The sequence below is a fragment of the Esox lucius genome, chromosome 2, assembly GCF_011004845.1.
Source record: "Esox lucius isolate fEsoLuc1 chromosome 2, fEsoLuc1.pri, whole genome shotgun sequence".
In the NCBI taxonomy this organism is placed as follows: domain Eukaryota; kingdom Metazoa; phylum Chordata; class Actinopteri; order Esociformes; family Esocidae; genus Esox; species Esox lucius.
Window position 1 is genome coordinate 141,713 of NC_047570.1, and position 24,384 is coordinate 166,096.

The 24,384-nt window shown below is 41.0% G+C and overlaps 1 protein-coding gene across 1 annotated transcript in view; it reads left to right on the forward strand.

Moving 5' to 3' along the window:
* prmt3 (protein arginine methyltransferase 3) overlaps positions 1–24,384 on the forward strand; it is a 162,882-nt gene that overhangs the window by 107,844 nt on the left and 30,654 nt on the right. Inside the window, exons 12-13 of the mRNA XM_010905180.4 lie at positions 10,781–10,968; positions 12,194–12,280. Coding sequence (XP_010903482.2) covers positions 10,781–10,968; positions 12,194–12,280 — 275 coding nt within the window. The remainder of the gene's footprint in view (positions 1–10,780; positions 10,969–12,193; positions 12,281–24,384) is intronic.

The window sequence follows — 24,384 nt, forward strand, 5'->3', positions numbered from 1 at the left end:
ACTCGGGTGAAGAGAGGGGCGGAGCTGTCAACTGATCACCACCTGGTGGTGAGTTGGATCCGATGGCGGGGGAGGAAGCTGGACAAACTCGGCAGACCCAAGCGTACTGTAAGGGTCTGCTGGGAACGTCTGGCCGAGTCTCCTGTCAGAGAGATCTTTAACTCCCACCTCCGGCAGAGCTTCGACTGGATCCTGAGGGAGACTGGAGATATTGAGTCCGAGTGGACCATGTTCTCCACCGCAATTGTCGAAGCGGCCGCTCTGAGCTGTGGCCGTAAGGTCTCGGGTGCCTGTCGAGGCGGCAATCCCCGAACCCGGTGGTGGACAGCGGAAGTAAGGGATGCCGTCAAGCTGAAGAAGGAATCCTATCAGGCCTGGTTGGCTTGTGGGACTCCTGAGGCAGATGACGGGTACCGGCAGGCCAAGCGGACTGCAGCCCGGGTGGTTGTGGAGGCAAAAACTTGGGCCTGGAAGGAGTTCGGTGTGGCCATGGAGAAGGACTATCGGCTGGCCTCGAAGAGATTCTGGCAAACCGTCTGGCGCCTCAGGAGAGGGAAACAGTGCCCTACCAACGCTGTTTACAGTAGAGGTGGGCAGCTGTTGACCTCAACTGGGGATGTCGTCGGGCGGTGGAAGGAGTACTTCAAGGATCTCCTCAATCCCGCCGTCACGTATTCCATTGAGGAAGCAGAGGATGAGGGCTCAGAGGTGGACTCGTCCATCACCCGGGCTGAAGTCACAGAGGTAGTCAAGAAACTCCTCGGTGGCAAGGCACCGGGGGTGGATGAGATCCGCCTTGAGTACCTCAAGTCTCTGGTTGTTGAGGGGCTGTCTTGGTTGACACGCCTGTGCAACATCGCGTGGCGGTCGGGGACAGTGCCTCTGGGATGGCAGACCGGGGTGGTGGTCCCTCTTTTTAAGAAGGGGGACCGGAGGGTGTGTTCCAACTACAGGGGGATCACACTTCTCAGCCACCCCGGGAAAGTCAATGCCAGGGTTCTGGAGAGGAGAATACGGCCGATAGTAGAACCTCGGATTCAGGAGGAACAGTGTGGTTTTCGTCCGGGCCGTGGAACACTGGACCAGCTCTATACCCTCTACGGGGTGCTGGAGGGTTCATGGGAGTTTGCCCAACCAATCCACATGTGTTTTGTGGATTTGGAGAAGGCATTCGACTGTGTCCCTCGCGGCATCCTGTGGAGAGTGCTTCGGGAATATGGGGTCCTGGGTCCTTTGCTAAGTGCTGTCAGGTCCCTTGACGACCGAAGCAGGAGCTTGGTCCGCATTGCCGGCAGTCAGACTTGTTCCCAGTGCATGTTGGACTCCGGCAGGGCTGCCCTTTGTCGCCGGTTCTGTTCGTAATTTTTATGGACAGAATTTCTAGGCGCAGCCAGGGGCCGGAGGGTGTCAGGTTTGGGGACCACACGATTTCATCTCTGCTCTTTGTGGATGATGTTGTCATGTTGGCCCCTTCAAACCAGGACCTTCAGCATGCACTGGGACGATTTGCAGCCGAGTGTGAAGCGGTGGGGATGAGAATCAGTACCTCCAAATCCGAGGCCATGGTCCTCAGTCGGAAAAGGGTGGCTTGGCTACTTCAGGTTGGTGGAGAGTGCCTGTCTCAAGTGGAGTATCTAGGGGTCTTGTTCACAAGTGAGGGAAGGATGGAACGGGAGATTGACGGATGGGTGCAGCTTCTGAAGTAATGCGGTCAATGTATCGTCTGTCGTGGTGAAGAATGAGCTGAGCCGCAAGGCGAAGCTCTCGATTTACCGTTCAATCTACGTTCCTACTCTCACCTATGGTCATGAGCTTTGGATCATTTGGCCGAAATGAGCTTTCTCCGCAGGGTGGCTGGGCGAAAAAGCTCTGTCACCCGGGAGGAGCTCAGAGTAGAGCCGCTGCTCCTCCACATCGAGAGGGGTCAGCTGAGGTGGCTTGGGCATCTGTTCCGGATGCCTCCTGAACGCCTTCCCGGGAAGGTGTTCCGGGCCCGTCCCACCGGGAGGAGACCCCGGGGAAGACAGTCCCTCTAGCGTGTCCTATGTCTCCCGGCTGGCCTGGGAACGCCTCGGTGTCCCCCCGGAAGAGCTGGAGGAAGTGTCTAGGGGGAGGGAAGTCTGGGCATCTCTGCTTAGACTGCTGCCCCCGCGACCCGGCCCCGGATAAGCGGAAGAAGATGGATGGTCAAGGTAAAGAATACAGTCATTATAAATTGTATAGGTTGGTTGTATTGAATTCTTTAGGTACCATCACAGAATATATAAATGGTCTTCTCACACAGGTATACAAAATATATGGTCAATCAGACATTTGATTTTATAGTATACCATCTAAACATGGTCAGATTGTTTTAGTGAAATGGTGAAGGTCTGTTATAGGTTTGGCACATCCTGGGTTTGCCGATTTGGCTTCCCACAAAATACAGCTCTGGAAGAAATTTAGACCACTGCACCTTTTTCTTTCCTTTCCAAAAAAGTTGGAAACAAAGGTTTTCAGTGAGGAACAGAAGGGTTAAAATTAATAGACCAATGCAAATTGAATGCTTTTGTTCCTCACTTCTTTCCTTGCCTTTTTTGGAAAGGAAAGAAAAAGGTGCTGTGGTCTTTAAATTTTTTCCAGAGCTGTATATTATAGCATGTGTAGCCAGACATTGATAAAGTAAAATTTAAACAGCACAGCTAGCTTGTTAGCGAATATAGCCAGTTAAAGGATCAACAGCATTAGGCAGGTGGTCATAATGTTTTGGCTCATTGGTGTACACCTGCCCACACAGGCTAACCCCTCCACTCTCACGCACACACACTCTCACACAGGCAGTCATTTGGATGTTGGTTTGCATGTTTATATATACATGGTGTTAGTTTTGATTAGTAGTAGTTTAATTAGATTTTTTTTATGTTTTTACTGTAAGGATTCTAATTGTGATAAGTTGGAACCATTTGTGGTTGATGTTTATCAAAATAAAATGTTTTCTGATGCATATATTGCTTGTTTTTCTCATTCCATATGTGCTATAGAAAACCTTGGTGGTTCAGTACCCTCCAAGCATACTGTTGCCCTGAGGTAACAAACCAATATCTGGTGGGGGGGGGGACAAATCTTAGGATGGATATATTATCAGGGACCCCCAAGCTCCCAAGAAATGGTGTGAAATATTTCCCCCCCCCCCAAAAAAAAAAGGTAATGGAGGGCTAATGAAAAATTCTATAGGACTGTATAGCTGATCTTTGTATGACTTTGTCTTCCCCAGTATTGGAGGAAACTTGGCAGTTGTGGAGTTTTTGAGATTGATCCTTCAGAACGCTTTTTGAAGATGAGCTGGTGCCACAGTGCTCAATAGAGTTGATAGGAACAGCCAGGGTGGAAAAAATCCTGAAATAAGGCCCTGAAATTAATGATGAAATTATAGATTTTTTGCCATTATCAGATGGGTTGTAAATAAGGTAATATGGAACAAGCCTTAATTTTGAATGCAATAAACCAAGTTTAATCTAGAAAAAGTGTTTCTAGAAATTGTGAAATCTACCAAAACTATAAATATGCTAGTCTACGGAGGTAGTATTAATAGTATCAGTTTAAATTAACTAGCCATACACATCATAAACGTAGATGTTAGAAATCAGCTGTTTCGTATAGTGGTTGAAATAATGATTGCATACCCGGTCGTCAAGGGAGAGAGTAATTCAATTATTTATTGCAGTATTTGTTAATCTATTGTTCATGATGTTACAGACTTGATACTCAGTCTTACAAACTGGAGCTCATCTCACTCAATCTCATCTCAAAGAAACATTTGGTTGTCCTCGCCTTTATAAACATTGCAGGACTGCAATACACAATCCCACTGGCTATTTACTGTCGCACTTTAAAATGAACCTGACTTCCTGTGTACAGATAAACAGATGGTCTTTTGCTATCTAAACATAACAAGCGTACACTTCCACATAGATAACTATACTTATGTCATGCAATAAAATGCTAATTAATTACTTAAAAATCATAATGTGATTTTTCTGGATTTTTGTTTTAGATTCCATCACTCACAATTGAAGAGTACCTATGATAAAAATTACAGACTTCTACATGCTTTGTAAGTGGGGAAACCTGCAAAATCGGCAGTATATCAAATACTTGTTCTCTCCACTGTATATACTGAGCTTTAGTCCGCTGTCATCTTTACAATATGTCTACTGCATCATTTCACCTCTAAGTATAACAATTGGAGCTGCAGTGTGTGGAGTCTATGAATTAATATGTGCATGTTTCTGTGTGCATGTTCGTAGTCAAAGTAGCCCATCCATCATCACCAGTACATCCAGAGATGATAGGCTGGTCTACGCAGATTCATAACCACTGAATTTACCTAACATAGGTTTGTAATGGGCATTTGTTTTGTAGGCTAGTTCACACTAATCAGGGATGAATGCATAAATATATGTGTGTGTGTTTGTGTATTATAGTGATGACACAGGGCTGGTTCTAGGTTTCTCTTTAAATGTATTTATTTAATAATTCTTAAAACGGCCGTCTTGGTTTTTTTGTGTTCAATTTATTTGTTCTGTTTAGTGTGAACATTTTCGTTGATGTAGGATGTGTGTTGAAACGAACACACTCGTCAGAAGTATCCGTAAAATAGTCAACATTGTCGGGAGTCGCTACAATGTCCTCCAGTGATCCTTAGACCATTATTTTTCAAACTGCCCTCTAGTTGTATGAGCAATGGGAATTAAAACAATTTCAGGGACATTTTACGTTTATATTCACTTCCTTTGCCACATTTAATATTCCTACAAACATTACGGAGAAAAAACGTCAATAAAATAGAAAGGCTATATTAATCAAATAGCCCATTGGAATGGTTGGAGACGCAACGTTTAAAAAAAAAATCTGCAACCGGTTATCAGTGACAATCACAAAGTTATAGCTTACCTTTTTATTCGTTCGACAGCTTGCTAGACATTTGATTTCGAACGAATATAATAGCATGTTAATTCATCTTTGCTTTCGTGGCAAATACATTAACATGACAGGAAGTGTTTTCATGAACATCACAGGCCAATTGCTTAAAACAATAAATAATAAAGTAAGATAATTTCTTAACCAAATAACTATAGACTAAGACATTGTAAACTTGAAAAACTAATGAGAAACTTGTTGAGTCATTGCAATGCTAGAAGGAATGTCAATTTGAACAGTTTTGAATTATATCTTATTTCTATGCTAGGCTACGTATTGTTATATGCTGTTCCTTTCATGTATAAGCAATCAAAATGTCTTGCCCAAAGCCCGACAGTATTCTCCAGAGAAAATAGGCCACCGATATCCGCACATTCCAAGAAATACTGTATTTTCGCTTGACGCATATGGTTGAAACATTTTATGTGATGTGAGGTGGGCTTATTCAGAGGTCATATGGATGACTTGCTAATGTGACACAAGCGCTACTGTCCGGCAATTGTAGGGCCAGGTCCCTATTTAACAATAGAACCGCCAGAGCCTAATGCCGTTTAGCATGGACATTCTCCTCCTCCGCATCACCAACCAGCCAGAGCATCAGTTCATCTACTGGGTCGTTATCAAACTATATAGAAGTCGTTTGAACGAAATAAAAAACTATTAGAAGTAAAACAATAAACAAATTAAACGAGATATTAAGTAATTCAAACGAGATAAACTTAGTCTCTGGGCAAAAATGTTTTTTACTGCTTGGGTTTCAGGGCTTCCGTATCTATGCTACGTTAACATAGAAAGCATTCACCAATGGACGGCACAAGCTAGCATAAAACATTTTGCTAAGTGATATAAAATGCTAGATCTATATTTACTAATATTAGCAAACCACAAAGATAAACGTAGCTAAGTAACATTTCGAGTATTGAAAACAGTATCTGGATACATATAATAAATATACAGTTAGGTCTGGTAATAATTGGACACTGACACAAGTTTTGTTATTTTGTCTGGTTCCAAATATCTATTCAGGTTATAGTTGAATAATGAATATGGACTTAAAGTACAGACTCTCAGGGGTTTCACACCCAGATTGTATATGTAGTCCCTTCTTTTTCTAAGGAACCAAGAGTAATTGGATAAAAGCTGTTTCATGGACAGGTTTGGGCTCCGTTATTTCTTCATCATTTAAGCAGGTGAAACAATCTGGTTGTTTCCAGGTGTGGCAATCGCATTTGGAAGCTGTTGCTGGGAATCCTCAACATGCGGTCAAAAGAGCTTTCAATACAAGTGAAACAGGACATCCTTAGTCTGCAATAAAAATAATCCATCAGAGAGATAGGAGGAACATTAGGAGTCGCCAAATCAACACTTTGGTACATTCTGAGAAAAAAAGAACGCACTGGTGAGCTCTGCAACACAAAAAGGCCTTGACGTCCACCGAAGACAACAGTGGTGCATGATCGTAGGATCCTTTCCATGGTAAAGAAAAACCCCTTCACAACATCCAGCCAAGAGAAGAACACTCTCCAGGAGTTAGGTACATCATTATCCAAGTCTACCATAAAGAATAGACTTCACAACAGCAAATACAGAGGGTTCACCACAAGGTGCAAACCATTCATAAGCCTCAAGAATAGAAAGGCCAGATTAGACTTTGCCAAAAAACATCAAAGAACCCAGCCCAGTTCTGGAACAGCATTCTTTGGACAGATTAAACTAAGATTAACCTGTACCAGAATGATGGGAAGAAAAAAGTATGGAGAATACTTGGAACGGCTCATGATCCGAGGCATTCCACATCACTTGTACAACACGATGGAGGCAGTGTGATGTCATGGGCATGCATGACTTCCAATTGCACTGGGTCACTAGTGTTTATTGATGATGTGACAGAAGCAGCTGGATTAATTCTGCATAGGGATATATTGTCTGCTCAGATTCAGCCAAATTCAGCGAAGATGATTGGAACACGCTTCACTTTACAGATGGACAATGATACTGCAAAATTAACCCAGGAATTTTATAAGGCAAAGAATTGGCATATTCTGCAATGGCCGAGTTAATAACCTGTTCTCAACCTGATCGAGCATGCATTTTACTTGCTGAAAACAACTTTAGGGAGAAATACCCCCAAACAAACAACTGAAGACCGCTGCAGTAATGGCCTGGAAAAGCATCACAAAAGAGGAAACCCAGAGTTTGGTGATGTCCATGTGTTCCAGACATCAAGGAGTCATTGTCTGCAAAGGATTCTCAACAAAGTATTATAAATGAACATTTTATTTATGATAGTGTTAATTTGTCCAATTAAATTTGAGCCCCTGAAATAAGGGGACTGTGAATGAAAATGGGTGTAATTCCTAAATGTTTCATACAATATTTTTGTTCAACCCCTTGAATTAAAGCTGAAAGTCTGCACTTCAATTGCATTTCGGTTGTTTCATTTCAAATCCATTGTGGTGTCAAAATTGTGTCAGTGTCAAAATATTGTATTTGTTTCTCTAATTCTCATAGTCGTTATGTTACCCTTGGACAAGTTTTCTAAACACTTTTTCGGCCTGCGCAAGACGAAAATGACATACATTTACATCCATTCATTAACTTGGTAAGAAAACATGCTTGTGTTTATAATTTGGAACAAAGTATATCGCTGTCATCTTTGTAGGAAATCTTTTGGGGAGCGCTATTAACAAGCAAACTCTGAATATCAAACTTTAAACCAAATTTACCCTGGTGTGCAGGCACACTTAACAGCAAATTCTAACAAGTCAGAAACATCCAAAATGTTGCATAGAGCCTAATGCGCAAGACTAGTGGAGGTACTGGATTTTGACCCGTTTTACAAATCGTCAATTAAATAATGAAATAAAAGGATTAAATACAGTGGGGCAAAAAAGTATTTAGTCAGCCACCAATTGTGCAAGTTCCCCCACTTAAAAAGATGAGAGAGGCCTGTAATTTTCATCATAGGTACACTTCAACTATGAGAGACAAAATGAGAAACGGAAATCCAGAAAATCACATTGTAGGATACTTTATGAATTTATTGGTAAATTATGGTGGAAAATATGTATTTGGTCAATAACAAAAGTTCATCTCAATACTTTGTTATATACCCTTTTATACTGTCTTTTATACTGATAACAAGTTCAAACAGGTTCCATTAATACAGGTAACGAGTGGAGGACAGAGGAGCCTCTTAAAGAAGTTGTTACAGGTCTGTGAGAGCCAGAAATCTTACTTGTTTGTAGGTGACCAAATACTTATTTTACCGAGGAATTTACCAATGAATTCATTAAAAATCCTACAATGTGATTTTCTGGATTTTTTTTTCTCATTTGTCTCTCATAGTTGAAGTGTACCTATGATGAAAATTACAGGCCTCTCTCATCTTTTTAAGTGGGGGAACTTGCACAATTGGTGGCTGACTAAATACCTTTTTGCCCCACTGTATATAAAGACAGTATTACACTTACAGTATAAGTATCTAAGTTAAAAGTTCTCTGGAGATTGAAGATCTTTGCAAGAGCAAAGATGCAGGCTGAAGGATAAGTAAATGCAAGAAAGATTCCCCACACTCCACTCTGGTTTAAATTCCCTATATATAGGGGTTGGTTTATTGACCTAAGGATAACAAAACTAGTCCTGAAGAATAGACCCCTTATCAATTAGGGACACATTCCAATATGTTCTGGGGCCATCCCATATGTGGTGTTATCTCAAGAAGCAAGCAAGCTAGGCAATAACAAGCAAAACTTTTGTCCCTGCATTCACACCTTACAGAGACAAATGTTAACCGTTAACATTCCAATGAAGATAGAAATTAAGTACATATAATAAATAATGAAGATTCACTGAATATGTAAATATACTTAGAATTGACTTTCGGTTCCTTCACTAGTGCAGAGTAGGGTGTGCTGTTAAGGAGAGGAAGAGGATCAATTATAAAAATGATCCCAGAGGACAATGTGGTGGAGACTAGGGATGATTTGGGGCCGAAAAAAATAATAATCTGTTTGGGAATATTTTGGATTCCAGAGAAATATCAAAAGTTAATGTAATATTGCAAAATCTGTAATATGGTCCTCAGTAGGAAAAGGGTGGCTTGCCCACTTCAGGTTGGTGAAGAGTGCCTGCCTCAAGTGGAGGAGTTTAAGTATCTAGGGGTCTTGTTCACGAGTGAGGGAAGGATGGAACGGGAGATTGACAGACGGATCGGTGCAGCTTCTGCAGTAATGCGGTCGATGTATCGGTCTGTCGTGGTGAAGAAAGAGCTGAGCCGTAAGGCGAAGCTCTCGATTTACCGGTCAATCTACGTTCCTACTCTCACCTATGGTCATGAGCTTTGGGTCATGACCGAAAGGACAAGATCCCGGATACAGGCGGCCGAAATGAGCTTTCTCCGCAGGGTGGCCGGGCGATCCCTTAGGGTGAGATGCTCGGTCACCCGGGAGGAGCTCGGAGTAGAGCCGCTGCTCCTCCACATCGAGAGGGGTCAGCTGAGGTGGCTTGGGCATCTGTTTCGGATGCCTCCGGAACACCTTCCTGGGAATGTGTTCCGGTCCCGTCCCACCGGGAGGAGACCCCGTGGAAGACCTAGGACACGCTGGAGGGACTATGTCTCCGGGCTGGCCTGGGAACGCCTCGGTCCCCCCCCGGAAGAGCTGGAGGAAGTGTCTGGGGAGAGGGAAGTCTGGGCATCTCTGCTTAGACTGCTGTCCCCGCGACCCGGCCCCGGATGAAGCGGAAGAAGATGAATGAATGAATGTAATATGGTGGCTAGAAAAACAAGTGGCAACACAACAAACACATTTCCACACCTGCGCCATAGGGACTAGCATGAAAAATGTGTGGCAAAGATGTCTCTTGATAAAACCAAAAATACATTGCAAACCCAGACCAGACCCGCCAAACAATCATAAAAAAATCAGGGGCGGTGGAACTGTTTTGACGGGGGTGCGGGATATCCTATTTTATGGGTGTATTAGTGAAGATGTAATTTAACTCTAAATATGCACAGTCATACCAATAAATGATTAAATGATCAACAACAGGTCATTTTTTATTTATTAGTCTATTGCAGAAGTGGAGCAATAGCTTATACAATACAGAAGAAAATGGCCTAACAAAAGTATTTTATGCTTTAGAAAAACTTTGCCTACAGGCTATAAACATTCACAAAAGTGTATCATCCTTCTTGAAATCAGGTCGCAAGTGTAGTAATTCATTAAAATATTTAACAGTAAAAAATAAGGTCTGAGAAACGTAATTAGAATAGCATATACGCTATCCTATGTTTAGCAAATAAATACATTTATTTATGTTTAGCAAATAAATTGCAATATGATTTTTGTCCATATCATGCAGCCCTAATCATCACCCTTAAGAAATTCCAGCAAGGGAGTTGTTGGCTAGCTATTTCCCTAGCAGTAACGTTAACAAAACTGCTGGAAAGGAGCACTCCACAGACAGGGCCAAATTACATGTCAGTATCCCATGTCTCAAGTAATATCATCCAGCTTGCTACTACTTTTATGGTATAATTGCAGTCCAACAAACAGTGTAATAGGTGCAAGGCTGCCGCTATTGTACTGGAGCTCTGAGCATTTAGTGAATGATTCTGCATCTCTAATCAGTATATTTGTTTAAAGAAAATACAGGAATGTAAAATGTGTGTTCTTATAGCTGTATAGTCTTCTATTAAGGATGCAAGTAAGGGTATTTGGGTTAGGGTTATTTGAACATCAACATCAATCTCTTCTACCTCACACTTTCTATTTTCAGTTTTCTATACCCTCCGACGCTATTCTTTTTATCTTTAAAGTGTACCCGGATCGCTGCACCATCAGTTTGATTGCGGTGGGCGACACGGAAAAGCATCAGAGCCGCATTGCGTTCTGGGACAACGTGTATGGGTTCAAGATGGAGTGCATGAAAAAGGCGGTGGTGCCAGAGGCCGTGGTGGAGGTCCTCAAACGAGAGACACTCATCTCTGAGCCTGCAGTCATACAGGTATAAACATGCAAATACAAATACACACACAAACAGGATGTAAACGGGAAAGGGTAGTTAAGAAAAGAGGCAGAGAGATGTCCCCAGAGGTTGTGTGCATGCCTGCTTGGAAAAGGATGTGTGTGTGTGTGGCAGATCTGTGGCACTGGGTGATTGATCAGTCTAATCCTTGTTTAAGTTCCACTTTAGGAAACTTCATTACTCTCTCTCCCCCCGTAGATGGAAAGGCACTCTTTGTGCTGATGGAGAAAATCAAACACACACTGCGGAGAGTACACACGCACACCCTCATACTTGCACACTCCAGGCATCACATCTGAGATCCTGAACTCACGCACCATAAACACTCACAAACCATGTACACACACATTGCCTTTCCTAATGCATTGTCCATATCACACAGAGGAATTTTCAAACCATTTTTGATCTTATTCTTTGTCATTTTCATAGATGGTCTTTCATCTTCCCACCCTCCGTTTTCTTAAGTAGCATGTTGTTCCTCACATCTCTCCCATGATGAACGAGCGGAGTGGGTGAAATAATGGAATTTGAATCTTCTAATCGATAGATTCTCCCCTCCAGTGACAAATGGACAGCTCCCCCTCTGCCCAAATTACATGTTCTCTCATTCATTGCCTCCCTCTGATACGATTCAATAACATTCCGTTAAGGTTGGTCTGTACACCATAAAATGGAGAGCCTGTATGTAATTGAATTGTGAATCCCTGTAAAAACAGCTATTTCCTCTCAGAATGTGCTTTAGAATGTGAAATTGAAATTGTAAAACTTATACATGTCATGTATAAATGTTTTTTTTATACATGACAGTCCTTAAATGTCAATATTTAATGTAGGTATATGTTGGAGTGCTCAAGAACAGCCTTGTTTAGCTCAGTGGGTGAGCATGGCACTTGCAATTGTCAGGGTTGTGGGTTCGATTCCGAAGGGAGGCCAGGATGAAAAAGTATGAAAAAGGGTGCACTTCCTAATGTAAGTGGCTCTGGGTGAGAGCATATGCCAAATTGGGTAAATGTAAAACAGGGAAAAACAATCACCTTGAAAAAGGTTTGCCATTTTTCCTTTAACTAGACTGTCCTTCTGTTTCTTGCTTGATAAGACCAACAGCATGTTCTTATTTTTTTTGCCTGTTTGATTTCAGAATAAAAAAGTTTGTGTATGTGCGCATGCGTGCACTCACCATTTCATTGCGGTCTCTTCTCCCCAGGCTATTGATTGTAACGCAGTATCTCTCTCAGAGCTGGAGTTTGCATCAGACTTCTGCCTAAAGATAACGGACAGCACAGACTGCACGGTGAGTTACGCAACAAACACACACACAATCTTCTGAATTAATCAAGGTTATCAGCTGTGAGGATTGATCACAGGTGTGGTGATAAATGGGCCTTGCTAATTGGCTAGGAAGGTTCAGGTGGGTGGAAAACCAGTGTGGTTGTTAGAATTCTCTTCAACCCCACGTGTGGCTGTACCGTATATTGCATGTGAAGAGCGTATTCATGTGTGAAGTGTTTTTTACAAACGTGATAATTTCTAACCAGTGGGGTGGTGGACATTTGGGACTAGTTCAATAGGTCAATTGTGATTATGAAACAGTTGCAATGTTCCTGTAAGAAAAGTTCAGGTCCATCCATCCATCCATCTTCTTCCGCTTATCCGGGGCCGGGTCGCGGGGGCAGCAGTCTAAGCAGGGATGCCCAGACTTCCCTCTCCCCAGACACTTCCTCTAGCTCTTCCGGGGGGACACCGAGGCGTTCCCAGGCCAGCCGGGAGACATAGTCCCTCCAGCGTGTCCTAGGTCTTCCCCGGGGTCTCTTCCCGGTGGGACGGGACTGGAACACCTTCCCAGGAAGGCGTTCCGGAGGCATCCGAAAAAGATGCCCAAGCCACCTCAGCTGACCCCTCTCGATGTGGAGGAGCAGCGGCTCTACTCTGAGCTCCTCCCGGGTGACCGAGCTTCTCACCCTATCTCTAAGGGATCGCCCGGCCACTCATTTCGGCCGCCTGTATCCGGGATCTTGTCCTTTCGGTCATGACCCAAAGCTCATGACCATAGGTGAGAGTAGGAACGTAGATTGACTGGTAAATCGAGAGCTTTGCCTTGCGGCTCAGCTCTTTCTTCACCACGACAGACCGATACATCGACTGCATTACTGCAGAAGCTGCACCGATCCGTCTGTCAATCTCCCGTTCCATCCTTCCCTCACTCGTGAACAAGACCCCTAGATACTTAAACTCCTCCACTTGAGGCAGGCACTCTCCACCAACCTGAAGTGGGCAAGCCACCCTTTTCCGACTGAGGACCATGGCCTCGGATTTGGAGGTACTGATTTTCATCCCCACCGCTTCACACTCGGCTGCAAACCGTCCCAGTGCATGCTGAAGGACCTGGTTAGAAGGGGCCAACACGACAACATCATCTGCAAAGAGCAGAGACGAAATTGTGTGGTCCCCAAACCTGACACCCTCCGGCCCCTGGCTGCGCCTAGAAATTCTGTCCATAAAAATTACGAACAGAACCGGTGACAAAGGGCAGCCCTGCCGGAGTCCAACATGCACTGGGAACAAGTTCAGGTCGTTACTCTCAATTGTCTGCCATATTATCCCAACTGGGATGTGGTAGCACAAACTGCTGATATCTTATCCCAAATACAAAGAACTGTCTCTGTGCCCTTGAGCAAGGCACTAAACCAGAAGAAACATTTACATAACCATAGTACATGAATTGTGATGGGTTACTGCCAAACATTTGCATTTACACCATGACGTAAAATGTTGGGCTCATCTGCCCAGATAATTTTTTGCTGCATTATATATTATTAGGGGGCCAAGCAACGAAGTTGCTGGAACCCTTTTACATTTGTATGTTTTATTATTATTATTGTTATTCTCCAGGGCCATTTTCAGAGTTCCATAGCTTGGTCCCCTCTGGTTCAAAACGCTCCAAACTCTGCCTGATTGTAGACACCCAAGGTACCATCATGGTACCCATACTCCTCATGGTGGCGCTGTAGCACTCAGTCGAAAATGAAAGAGGTGAAGCTCAGATCTCATGAACCGAATGTCGTAGAGACATGCAACCAAGTTCCAGATATACCCCTTCTCCCATACAGAAATACCGCTTGGGGGCGCTATAAACATAACCGATGTTTCTCACGATTTTGCCGTTGATCAAAACACACTTAAACAACATTTCCCCTGAAACAGCTGAATGGATTTGGATGACAATTGGTGTAAAGGACGACTGGACCATTGTCTTTAAAAGTGATATTATTGTAAATGTTTCTGGTGGATTTTCAAAATATGCATCTGTGTGTGCTATTTCGGTTATTATAGATCACAACCCGGTGAGACTGTTCAGTTTGAAAGCCAGCCCTGTGGTGTAGTGGGAACATCCCGGTCCTTCAATATTGTGACACCAGTTCGATTCCCTTTTCAGACGTTCCAAATTCTGTATCTCATAAATGCTTTTCCACTAGGTGCTTTTCAGCCTTCACACAACAATACATATGTGGAATACCATGATTTTCATTTATTTTCGAGAATAATTGTATTAAGTGACACTTTCATGCTGTTATTGTTTTCCAAAGAAAGGAACCAGCCATGGAGTGATTGGAGTCATTGATTTCGTTATAAGTAGGATGTATAGCTATTAGCTAGCCATCTATAATAATCTTTGTACTACAGTACACTTTAGTTCCATTACAAATATTTTGTTGCCAAATTTATCTCAGAAAAATTGTAATGGCTGGGGTAAAATTTACATTTGGAGAGGATAGTGAGCTGTAGGGACAACCTGTAGCCCCTGTGATGTAGTGGGGACATCCCTGTTCTGCAATATTCTGATCCTGGTTCAATTCCCCTCTGAGATGTGCCAAATATTGTATTTCAGATATGTATATCCACTTGGTACTTTTCACCCTTCACACAACAATATATATCCCCTCTGTAATACCATGATTCTCATATGTTTAGGAGAAGAATTGTTTTACGTGACCCTTATATTCTGTTATTGTTTTCCAAAGACACAAATCAGCCATGAATTTATTGGAGTCACTGTTTTTGTTATATAGTAGTGCAAGACTACTCTTTAGTTCCGTTAATAAATCCGTTATTTTGTCCACGTTATTTCAACAAAAATGTAATGGCTGAGGTAAAAGTTGCATTCTGATTTTTAAATAGTGTAATGATTAAAGACAGTCTGCCACATAGCAAAAAACCAGGGATTGAAACCTGCCAGCCACAACAATATTCATCCCTCCTAATCGCCTGAACTCGGATTGCCTGGTTCCTTTTCTGGTTTCAAGGTCTTTTTGTTTTGTTTTGATTTCCTCTCCTTGGATTGGACATCCTGACTACTAGCGGCATTGGGCATTTTTAAATTGCAAAACATTTCTCTAGTGAGAGCATGCAGTGAGATGCTTCCTATGCCCCGCTTGGCCCCCTGAAACGCTGCTTGCAGCTTTAATTGGTATTTATCTTCCTCAAAATGACAAAATAATTTAATGTGACCGATTTTCAGCAATGGCTATCTTATCAGCACTCCCATATAGCCCAGTTTTGTTGAGTATTTTGGTAGTAGTTGACATATGAAAAAAAAAAAAAAACATCCTGGGCATTTTTAGAATGACCATTGGCCTCTTGGTGGTGTTTTTGACAACTATCCTACTCGCCCAGTTTTAGCGAACGGCCTGCTGTAGGCAGAGACTTGTATGTTTTTTACCAGACTCTGGAGAAAGTTTAAGGTTTGGAATATTTGTTATATCCCAATTAGCAGTGGGTGGCATGGACAAGAAACGGTATGCAGGAATAAAAATGTGCCACGGTATGGATTTTCCCATAACATATGTGCCATGGTAGTTTAGATCCAAGACTGATGCCGATACAATACGATTAATGGGAGACCAAAAAAGCTCAGCGATAAATCGGCAGATTGTGTATATATTTTTAAATAACAATTACAACAATACTGAATGAGCAATGAACAGTTTTAATGTAACTTCTTAATATAATAGATACATTAAATCAATATATTCTCTAATTATGAAATATGTTTAATTTGGTATAAATAATGTCAAACAAAATGCATAAACAAATGGCTTAGAGCTCAAGTAAAAGCGCAAGTGCGTGTGCATTTGTGCCAAAAACATTTAGTCCATGCTTCAGAGCCAATAAGTTGCCGTCTTGATGGTTGACCAATTAATGGCCAATTGGTTTTGGTGTCCGAATGGCAGGAGAGCTGTGCTGGCATATCAGGCTTAATTACAAGAAAGGTCATGCTTAATTTCTGACAGAGAAGGCATACTTTTATATTCCATAGGAAATATTCTTTAGAGATCAAGAATTGAGGCATATTTGCCGTAACAATAACCTACCTGACAATATCATTAATAATGTTTGGGTTGCTACTGGCTAACAATGTATAATTCACCTAATTAATAACAATTCCAATGAGATCCCTAACGTCTAGTACAGATTGCTTGTGTATTACGTAATTATTATTATTATTTTTAATTCTTTACACCACCAAAGGTGCCAGCTTTATCTCAGGATTAATAGGCTTGATGTCAGAAAAAGCGCAGCGCAACATAAGCATTGCAATAAGTGCTGCTGGCAAAGGCATTAAAGTGTTGCGTTTGTTAAACCAACACTTGCTTGGCAAAGTTGCTGTAGGCTGTGATTTAATGATACATTTACAGATATTGCATTTATTAAATGCATCATAATATACGCTAATTAACCAAGAAATATCAACCATGTGTAGCTACTGTAACTAGTGATTTTGATGATTGACTCTTTTCTGAAAGATCCATTTTACAATAGATTGCAACTTACTAGGTCCTTTTGATGCTGCAGCGAGTGACAGACTCCTCGTTGATTGCTGTGTAATTTTAATATACGTGCTATCCAGGGGCATAGGTTTGATTTAAAATGTGAGGACAAAGACTGGCGTAGCGTGGTGACGCCGGGCAGGGGTGCATGATAACCACATAGAAACACACGATAAAAAACATGCACGGGCCCCCACCCACTGCAGGCCCTGGTGTAGCTGCACCAGTGGGGACAAATATGTTTTTGCAAATGCCCATGGTTTTGGAATGGGATGGCCAACAAGCTCATATAGGTGTGATGGTCAGGTGTCCACATACTTTTGCCCATATTATGCTGTATGTGCACTGACGGACACATCTCATTGATTCTGCAACAAAGAACACGCAAAATACAGCCTTCAGCCATTTCATTTAATATTACATTGTTAACATATTGTCTATGATGTGTGCTCATAGTGAGGAGCTACTACAGACCTCTGTATTTCAATGTGTGTGGCTGATATGTGATCTACATGTACATTTTGCCAGTACTGTACTTGAATTTCACAACCTCACCTCCCAAGCTTCACCACTCTCTACACTTGTTCACTCAACATCCTTCTGGTTCTGCTAATAAATATTAACATTCTAGATATGGTCTACACATAACAACACATTTTATTTAAGTTATCCACCTTTAAAGACAAAATTTCACCTTAGCTCAACGGTTGACCGTTCTCCCTGGCTGTCTGATCCTACTATGACAAGGACCTTCTCACGGCCACTATCTGATCCTTCAAAAATGCAGGACATATGACATGAACAACTTGATCTACGTTGAAGCCAGCAGACCCTGATGGAAATGTTTGATCCATAAGACCCACATTAGGTTGAAATATAAAATGCAGCTACTTATGTAGGGAAATACAACTAGTTAGCTATATCTCCTAATGTCTCAAAGCTAGCTAGCTGTACCACTCACTTTGTCTTTGCATAAAAAAACGTCTGTTTGTCTAACGTCAATCTTTTCTTAGCTGGTGTCATACGGGGCTAGCTGTGACTGAGGTGAACCTAGTGTTTGCTAGCTAGCGAAATAATGTAAGCTATCTAGCTATTATTATATATTTTGCAACTATCATTCATGTATAGCGTTAGCCTAACTACACCTTACTGCTTTTAGAAAAACACTCTCATAGGACAAATATCTACCTCATTCATACATTATGGGAGGTAATTACCTAGAGATAATGTCAGCTAGGTTACCAAACTTTCATGAGCCAGAGATCACAGTTGCTAGTTGCAACGGTAGCCTATACTCTACTATGGTAATCCAGCAACTACCTCTTAGCAAAGTGCCTGAGTTTGGTCCTAAAGCCAGTCTGATTTGAATTATTCAGTTGCTGACCGTACTGCCACTGCGACATTCTAAAGAGGTTGAACTTTGCCTATCATGAGAGTTGTGTTGACAAAAAAGTGGGGGAGACAAAATGCCATTTTCAAAAAGTTGGGGGGACAAGTTCCAGTCATGTATAATGAAACCTACGCCGCTAGGCCTTTGAGTTTCTGTTATGTCGCCCTGATGAGAGGTGAGATTAATATACAATAAATGACAAGAACATGGTGCTGCAGGCTGAGTCATTTGATTCCCAAATACATCAGGCTCTTCATTCAAAATGCTCAAAAAACAACCTGGAATTATTAAATACATTTTTGCCAAATCATCATGAATCAACTTGACCATAGAAAGTGTTCACAGGAGGTAGGCGTTTATTAGAAGGGTGTAGAATATTCACAGGCAGTACTGATTATATCGTCTGTTTGAACAGGAATCATTTTACTGTGCAAATATATGCATATTACCACAGTTTGTGGTTTGCGCAAGAAAGCAATAATGGTTTTGGAAATAGATAATGGTTTTGTGCTAATTCAAATTGTATTCTTTTAATGCATTATTTTACTGGGTGAGGACAGGTCCTCATTTGCAGCAGCAACCTAGACTAGTAGTGAGTCAAAGGTTACTGCCGGTACATGCCAGTGTGAGGACCATAGGAAGAAATCGTATCAATTTCCCAAGCCTAATATCACTATATTCTTAAAAGTTTTAGGACCCTCTTCAGCTCAACCCACAGGTTTTCAATACGTTTTAGGTCAGGTGACTGGAATTGCCATTGCAAAAGCTTGATTCTTGGGTCTGTATGGATCTGGAGGAATCATTGTCCTGCGGCAAGAATCCATTGTAGCGTTCTTTCAGTGGTAGGTGTCCTGACAAGTTTTCCAGGTTTTTTTCGTTTTTCTGGAAGCAAAAGATCTACTCGACATCACACATATCACACATCTCCCACCCTAGTTCCAAGTAGTGGGTTGGTTTTTATATGGTGTTTGTGGCCAAAAAGTTATATTTTTGTCTTGTCTGACCATATAACCCAGTTGCAATCAAGGACGTTTCAATAATTTCTAGCAAACTCCAAGTTTTGATGTTGTCTTGATGATAGAAGAAGCTTTTTCTTCTGGCAAGATGCCTAAATAGCTTTTTGGTGGGGAGTTAGTGTCTGATTATAGGTCTAGAGACTCAGTGACCCCACGATTCAACCCATTATTGCAGCTCCTTGTTAACTGTTACCCTTGGTGAATGTTTTACATACAAAACCATCTCAGTGTGTGGGGGCACCATACAATTGGGTCCTCATCCAAGCAGGTTCAACCCAACTCAAGTTGATTTAAACTTCTTAATTCTTGCAGTAGTGGTGGACATTTTTATTTTATTTTCAGTCATTTATTTTTTTATTCATTTTTAAGTGTGTACTTTGGCTTTGCCCTTGGGGAATATTTGTTTGGCATGTGTGTCATCTCATATTTATACCCTGGTAAAAAATGTCATGTGTGACCACTTAAGAGTTCCTAGAGATTCAAATGAACTTGAAACAAAAAATAAATGTAAAGATTATTCTATTACATTTGTTTATTAGATTACCAGGCAAGTATGACTGAACACATTGTCATTTTCTTGTGGTGCTGGCAGGCACTCAATCCGTTTACAGACTGCATCCAGTTCAGCACCTTATTCCCGTCATACTGCTTTTTAACTAAAGAGCATTGCATCAAAAGCAGTGCACTATAACGGGAATAGGGTGCCATTTGGATTGCACAAAGAAAGAGAGAACATAAAGAGCCGAAATGGCCTTGGCGATCTCAGGCAAGTGATTTGTCTTTGGTTGCCCATTGTGTTCTGGAGAGCAATGTGCAGTGTGGCACTAGTGTCTGTCTCCACTATTTTAATGGTTAATCAATAGCTGGTTATTATCTCCTTCCGCTGTCGGTCGGTTTCTTGGATGTAATCCTCTTATTCTTCCTGTGTTTTCTTCTTGGCCTCATAATTGAAAATATCCTTTTTATTTGTTTCATTTCTTGGAATGTGGCCATGATCAGTGTATCGAACCTTATGCAAAAATAAGTCTGAATAGAAAAAGTGTAATTTTAATAGACTGTGTACATTTCTTTGGTGCTTTTCTATTTATTGGGCAGATTTTGGATATTTCCTTTTGAGCTTCAGTTGGTGAATTGTTAAAAAATGTGCAAACAGTTCTTATTACTAATCAGCATTACAAAGTACTGTAGATAGTGTCAGACTATGGGAGTTGGACAACATTTCCCACCAAAGATTTTGTTTTGTTTTACACCTGAAAGGTTCTAATCCTAGATGTGTGCCAAAATGTAATTTCTATTTTGAGCATGGACTGTGCTTGGTTGTACAAGGGAAAAAGCCATGTGCTTATTTGTGATAGTATGGACTTTGTGCGTGAGTGAGAGCATTCCTTCTTTTTTTCCGTGATAGAGCGCCTGCTTTTGTTCTTTTGTCGACAGTCCATTCATCAGCGCTGCCTGCCTAACCTTGCATTAAATGAACAGCACAACCCTGTGTGTGCAGTGTGCGCACAGAAGACAAATACCCACTCCTCATCCCTCCAAACCCCCCTTTTACTACCCTTTTCACTCTCCTCGCACATGTAGACCCAGCAAACCTCTGTCTAATAGAGTTTGTTGTACTTTAAATGTTTCTGTGTTGTTTTGGGGTCAATACCACCTTATCTAAAATGGTAGTTTTTATTTATTGATTGCTATGATGGCAATTGCATCAATTAGAGCTCTTTAGGAGGTAGGTACAGAGACAAAATTCTCTTGGCACAATTGGCAGTTTAATTGCAAATAGAGAGATGCACACAGATACAAGGTCAGTGAAATCTTTGAGGTAACTAGAGAATAATTCCTGCCCCCTGTCGTGTGTTTACCCATCCTGTCCTTTGTGTTTACCCAAATGGGCAAATTGCCCCTACTTCCCCCAAGGGGCTACAGGAAAATTGTAAATGACCCTTTCAAGACAGCTGGCCACATTCCTGAAGAACAAAGAACAGATACACTTATTGGTTTAGGCACATTAATAAATGGTCAGACGACCCAATGATCTACTGCATGGGCGTCATTATGCTTGGGTGTCCGAGACTGTAGCCCCTGATGTTTTATGAATAGCCCCGGATCTCAAATAATGTATATATAGTTTTCTTTACAAAACAAATAAATAAAAAATAGCCCCTGATCTATTCATCTGTAATTGTGATTATGCATTAAAGCCCTCAAAAAATAAATATTGTTGATTAAAAAAACTCCTCTGTGGGTCCTCTGTGTGTCATTCAAGCAACTGATCTACTTTGCACTATTTGGAACGTGCACATTTTGTGTGAGCCCGCCGAGAGAGAATGAGTGCATGGGTTATAGGGCTGATCGTTGTTGGCATCTGATTCTGGCAGCTACATTTTTGGAATCATTATTCTAAGAGCAATATAAGAAGTATAGCTGAAGAGTAGGGCTGCACGATCAATCAAAATCATTAGCAGGTAGAATTTGAATGTGTTATTTCTAAAAAATTATATAAAGATTTTGGCTTTTTATTTTTGCTCTCAGTCCAGATAATCATTTTTACTGGTAGTCCATCTTTGCTATAATCGTATTTGTATACAGTTTATTAGGAGTTGATTTTAGAATCCATTTGCCTACTTAAAAATAATAATTCAGATTATTAGCATAAATTTTGGAGTCTGCAAATGACACGATTGTGTCAGTCAACACATCTACAATTGTTCATACCACACACCTTCCCCTTCCTTTTGCTATTTTAAGACAATAAACATTTACAATTCAAATGTCCTGCTGTGGGTCTCAAATCGGACAATGAAACTATACAATACATTGTTCTGACCATGCCTCTCACTCATCCGAATTGATTAAAAGTGAGTGAAAGTGAGTATTCATAAAATATCCCATAATCCCAATTCTATAATTAATGAAAATAACAGCCACAACCCAATAAAGTAACAACACATGCGGGTCGGGGAAACGATATTAGCTGTGCAGGCACTCAGAACAGCAAATTCTAACCAGTCAAAAACTTTGTAGATGCTGCATAGAGCGCACTGTCCAAGAATAGTGCGGAGTAGGGCTTACTGTTAGGGAGAGGAAGAGGAGTGATGAAGAAAATAAAATTGAGGACTGTGGATGATTTGGTGCCAAAAATAAATTCTACTGATATCATTCAGACGTGTGTCACAAACAAATGAGGACCAGATCTCCTGTAGCATTCCTCTATATTTCTTTTTGTAGAATCCAAAAAATACATCAGTTCAGTCAATTTCTGCAACATTGCATCCATACTTTATTTTGAAACTTAATTCAGTTTTTTTCTCAAGATTGAAGCAAAAAATAAAATCACTATGTGTAATGAATCTAAAATATATGAAGGTGTCACTTTTTGATTTTAATTACGGGAAGAATTTTACTTTTCACAATATATAATTTTTTTTTTTTAGATGCACCTGTATTCTGTATCGTATAGTATGGATGCTACCAACTGGGATAAAACATGTATTTTTGTTAAACTTTTAAGACTGTTAACTGTTAAGTTTCATAGTTTAAGAATTTAGACTTTTGCCACTCCAAATCTATTATTTGATGAAATAAATAAATGCTGCATGAATAAAGAATTGGATGAATGTTATAAAAATAAAAGTTTAATTTGAATTTAAATATACTCAAGAAACCACAAAGCTATCCCTTACTTTAAATGCCTTTATAAAATATGGGTTTTAATGACATGGTTGGAAAAATGAAGATAAATAAAAAAGATGTTTAATTTACTTTAACAACAGTGTCTCACATCTGTATAGGTACAGTGTATACCAGAGGTTAACAGAAACTCACTTTTGCATGTCTCTTCTGTCACCTGCTCTTCATCAAATGGATATCGTATGGAGAAAGTGGCCTTCCTGTCAGATAGAAAGCGCTCTTGGAAACATGGACATTTTGAAGCGCATTAGGATGAAAATTATTAAACTATCATCTCTGGTTATTCATCAGCATAACTCACTGTCTCCCCACCATAACATAACTCCCTACTGTTTGGAAATGAAAATGCTCCCTGATAGAGGATTCCTGCTTGATCTGATTCTGATTCACATTTTATATCTACTATTTTGTTGACAACTCGATGCTCTAAATTACAGATTGTTTGGCACCTCAATTTTGTATTTACTCTATCCGTGTTTCTCCCTAATTTTAAGGTATCCATTTCATCAGGGGTTCTCAAACTTTTGCAAGCTGGGCCACCCCAAAGCTGGTTCATTGCAATTGGGGCCCCCCTTCCCGGCGCCACCCCCACTACACCACCTTGCATAGATAGATAGATAGATAGCCCCCTAGGCTATTATTTTTAGGCCCACACATTATTATTAATATTATTATTATCATCAGTAGCGGTAGGTAGGCCTATTATCATTACTAGGCTATTGTTATAATTGGCACTAGTACCAGACTTCTAATGTGAGCTAGCAGGCATTATTATTATTATTATTGAGTAGTAGTAGGCCTATTATCATTACTAGGCTATTGCTATATAATTATGAGGTTACATGCTTTATTGTTGGTATTATTATTATTATCATCATCATCAGTAGGCCTATTATCATTACTAGGCTATTGCTATAATTGGGAATTGCCACCAGACCTCTGATATGAATGTATGCTCTTTTATTGTTATATTACTAGGCCTAATAGTAGGCACATCATCTGCATTTTTTACAGAAGCTTGCAGGTAGGCAATGTTAATGTGAGACTTGAGCCTACTTTGCCTTGCAAAGATCCTCAATTCTTGGCGCAATGTCTGATAAACATAGCCTCAAATCATCCTCGATTTGTGCCCGATTGCAGTATTTTGTTTTGAGTGCAGTCATTTTTGAGAATCCTGCCTCACACAAATATGTCGACGCAACAGGGAGGAGAATCTTCAAGGCGACGTCACAGAGTTGAGGGTATTCCTGCATCAATGCTGCCCAGAATGACGAAAGAGGGCAGGAGGTGAAGAGTTCCTTCAGCCTACTGTCACTCTTCAGCTCAATAAGCTGTTCCTGCATATCAATTGACAGCACGTTTGCTGTGCACACAAATGGATCTCGAACCCACGCAAAAGAGCGATAATCCTCTTTAAAGTACGTCACAAATTGTTCTCTCATTGCTGACAGGTGCTCAGACGCTGACTGAAATAGAG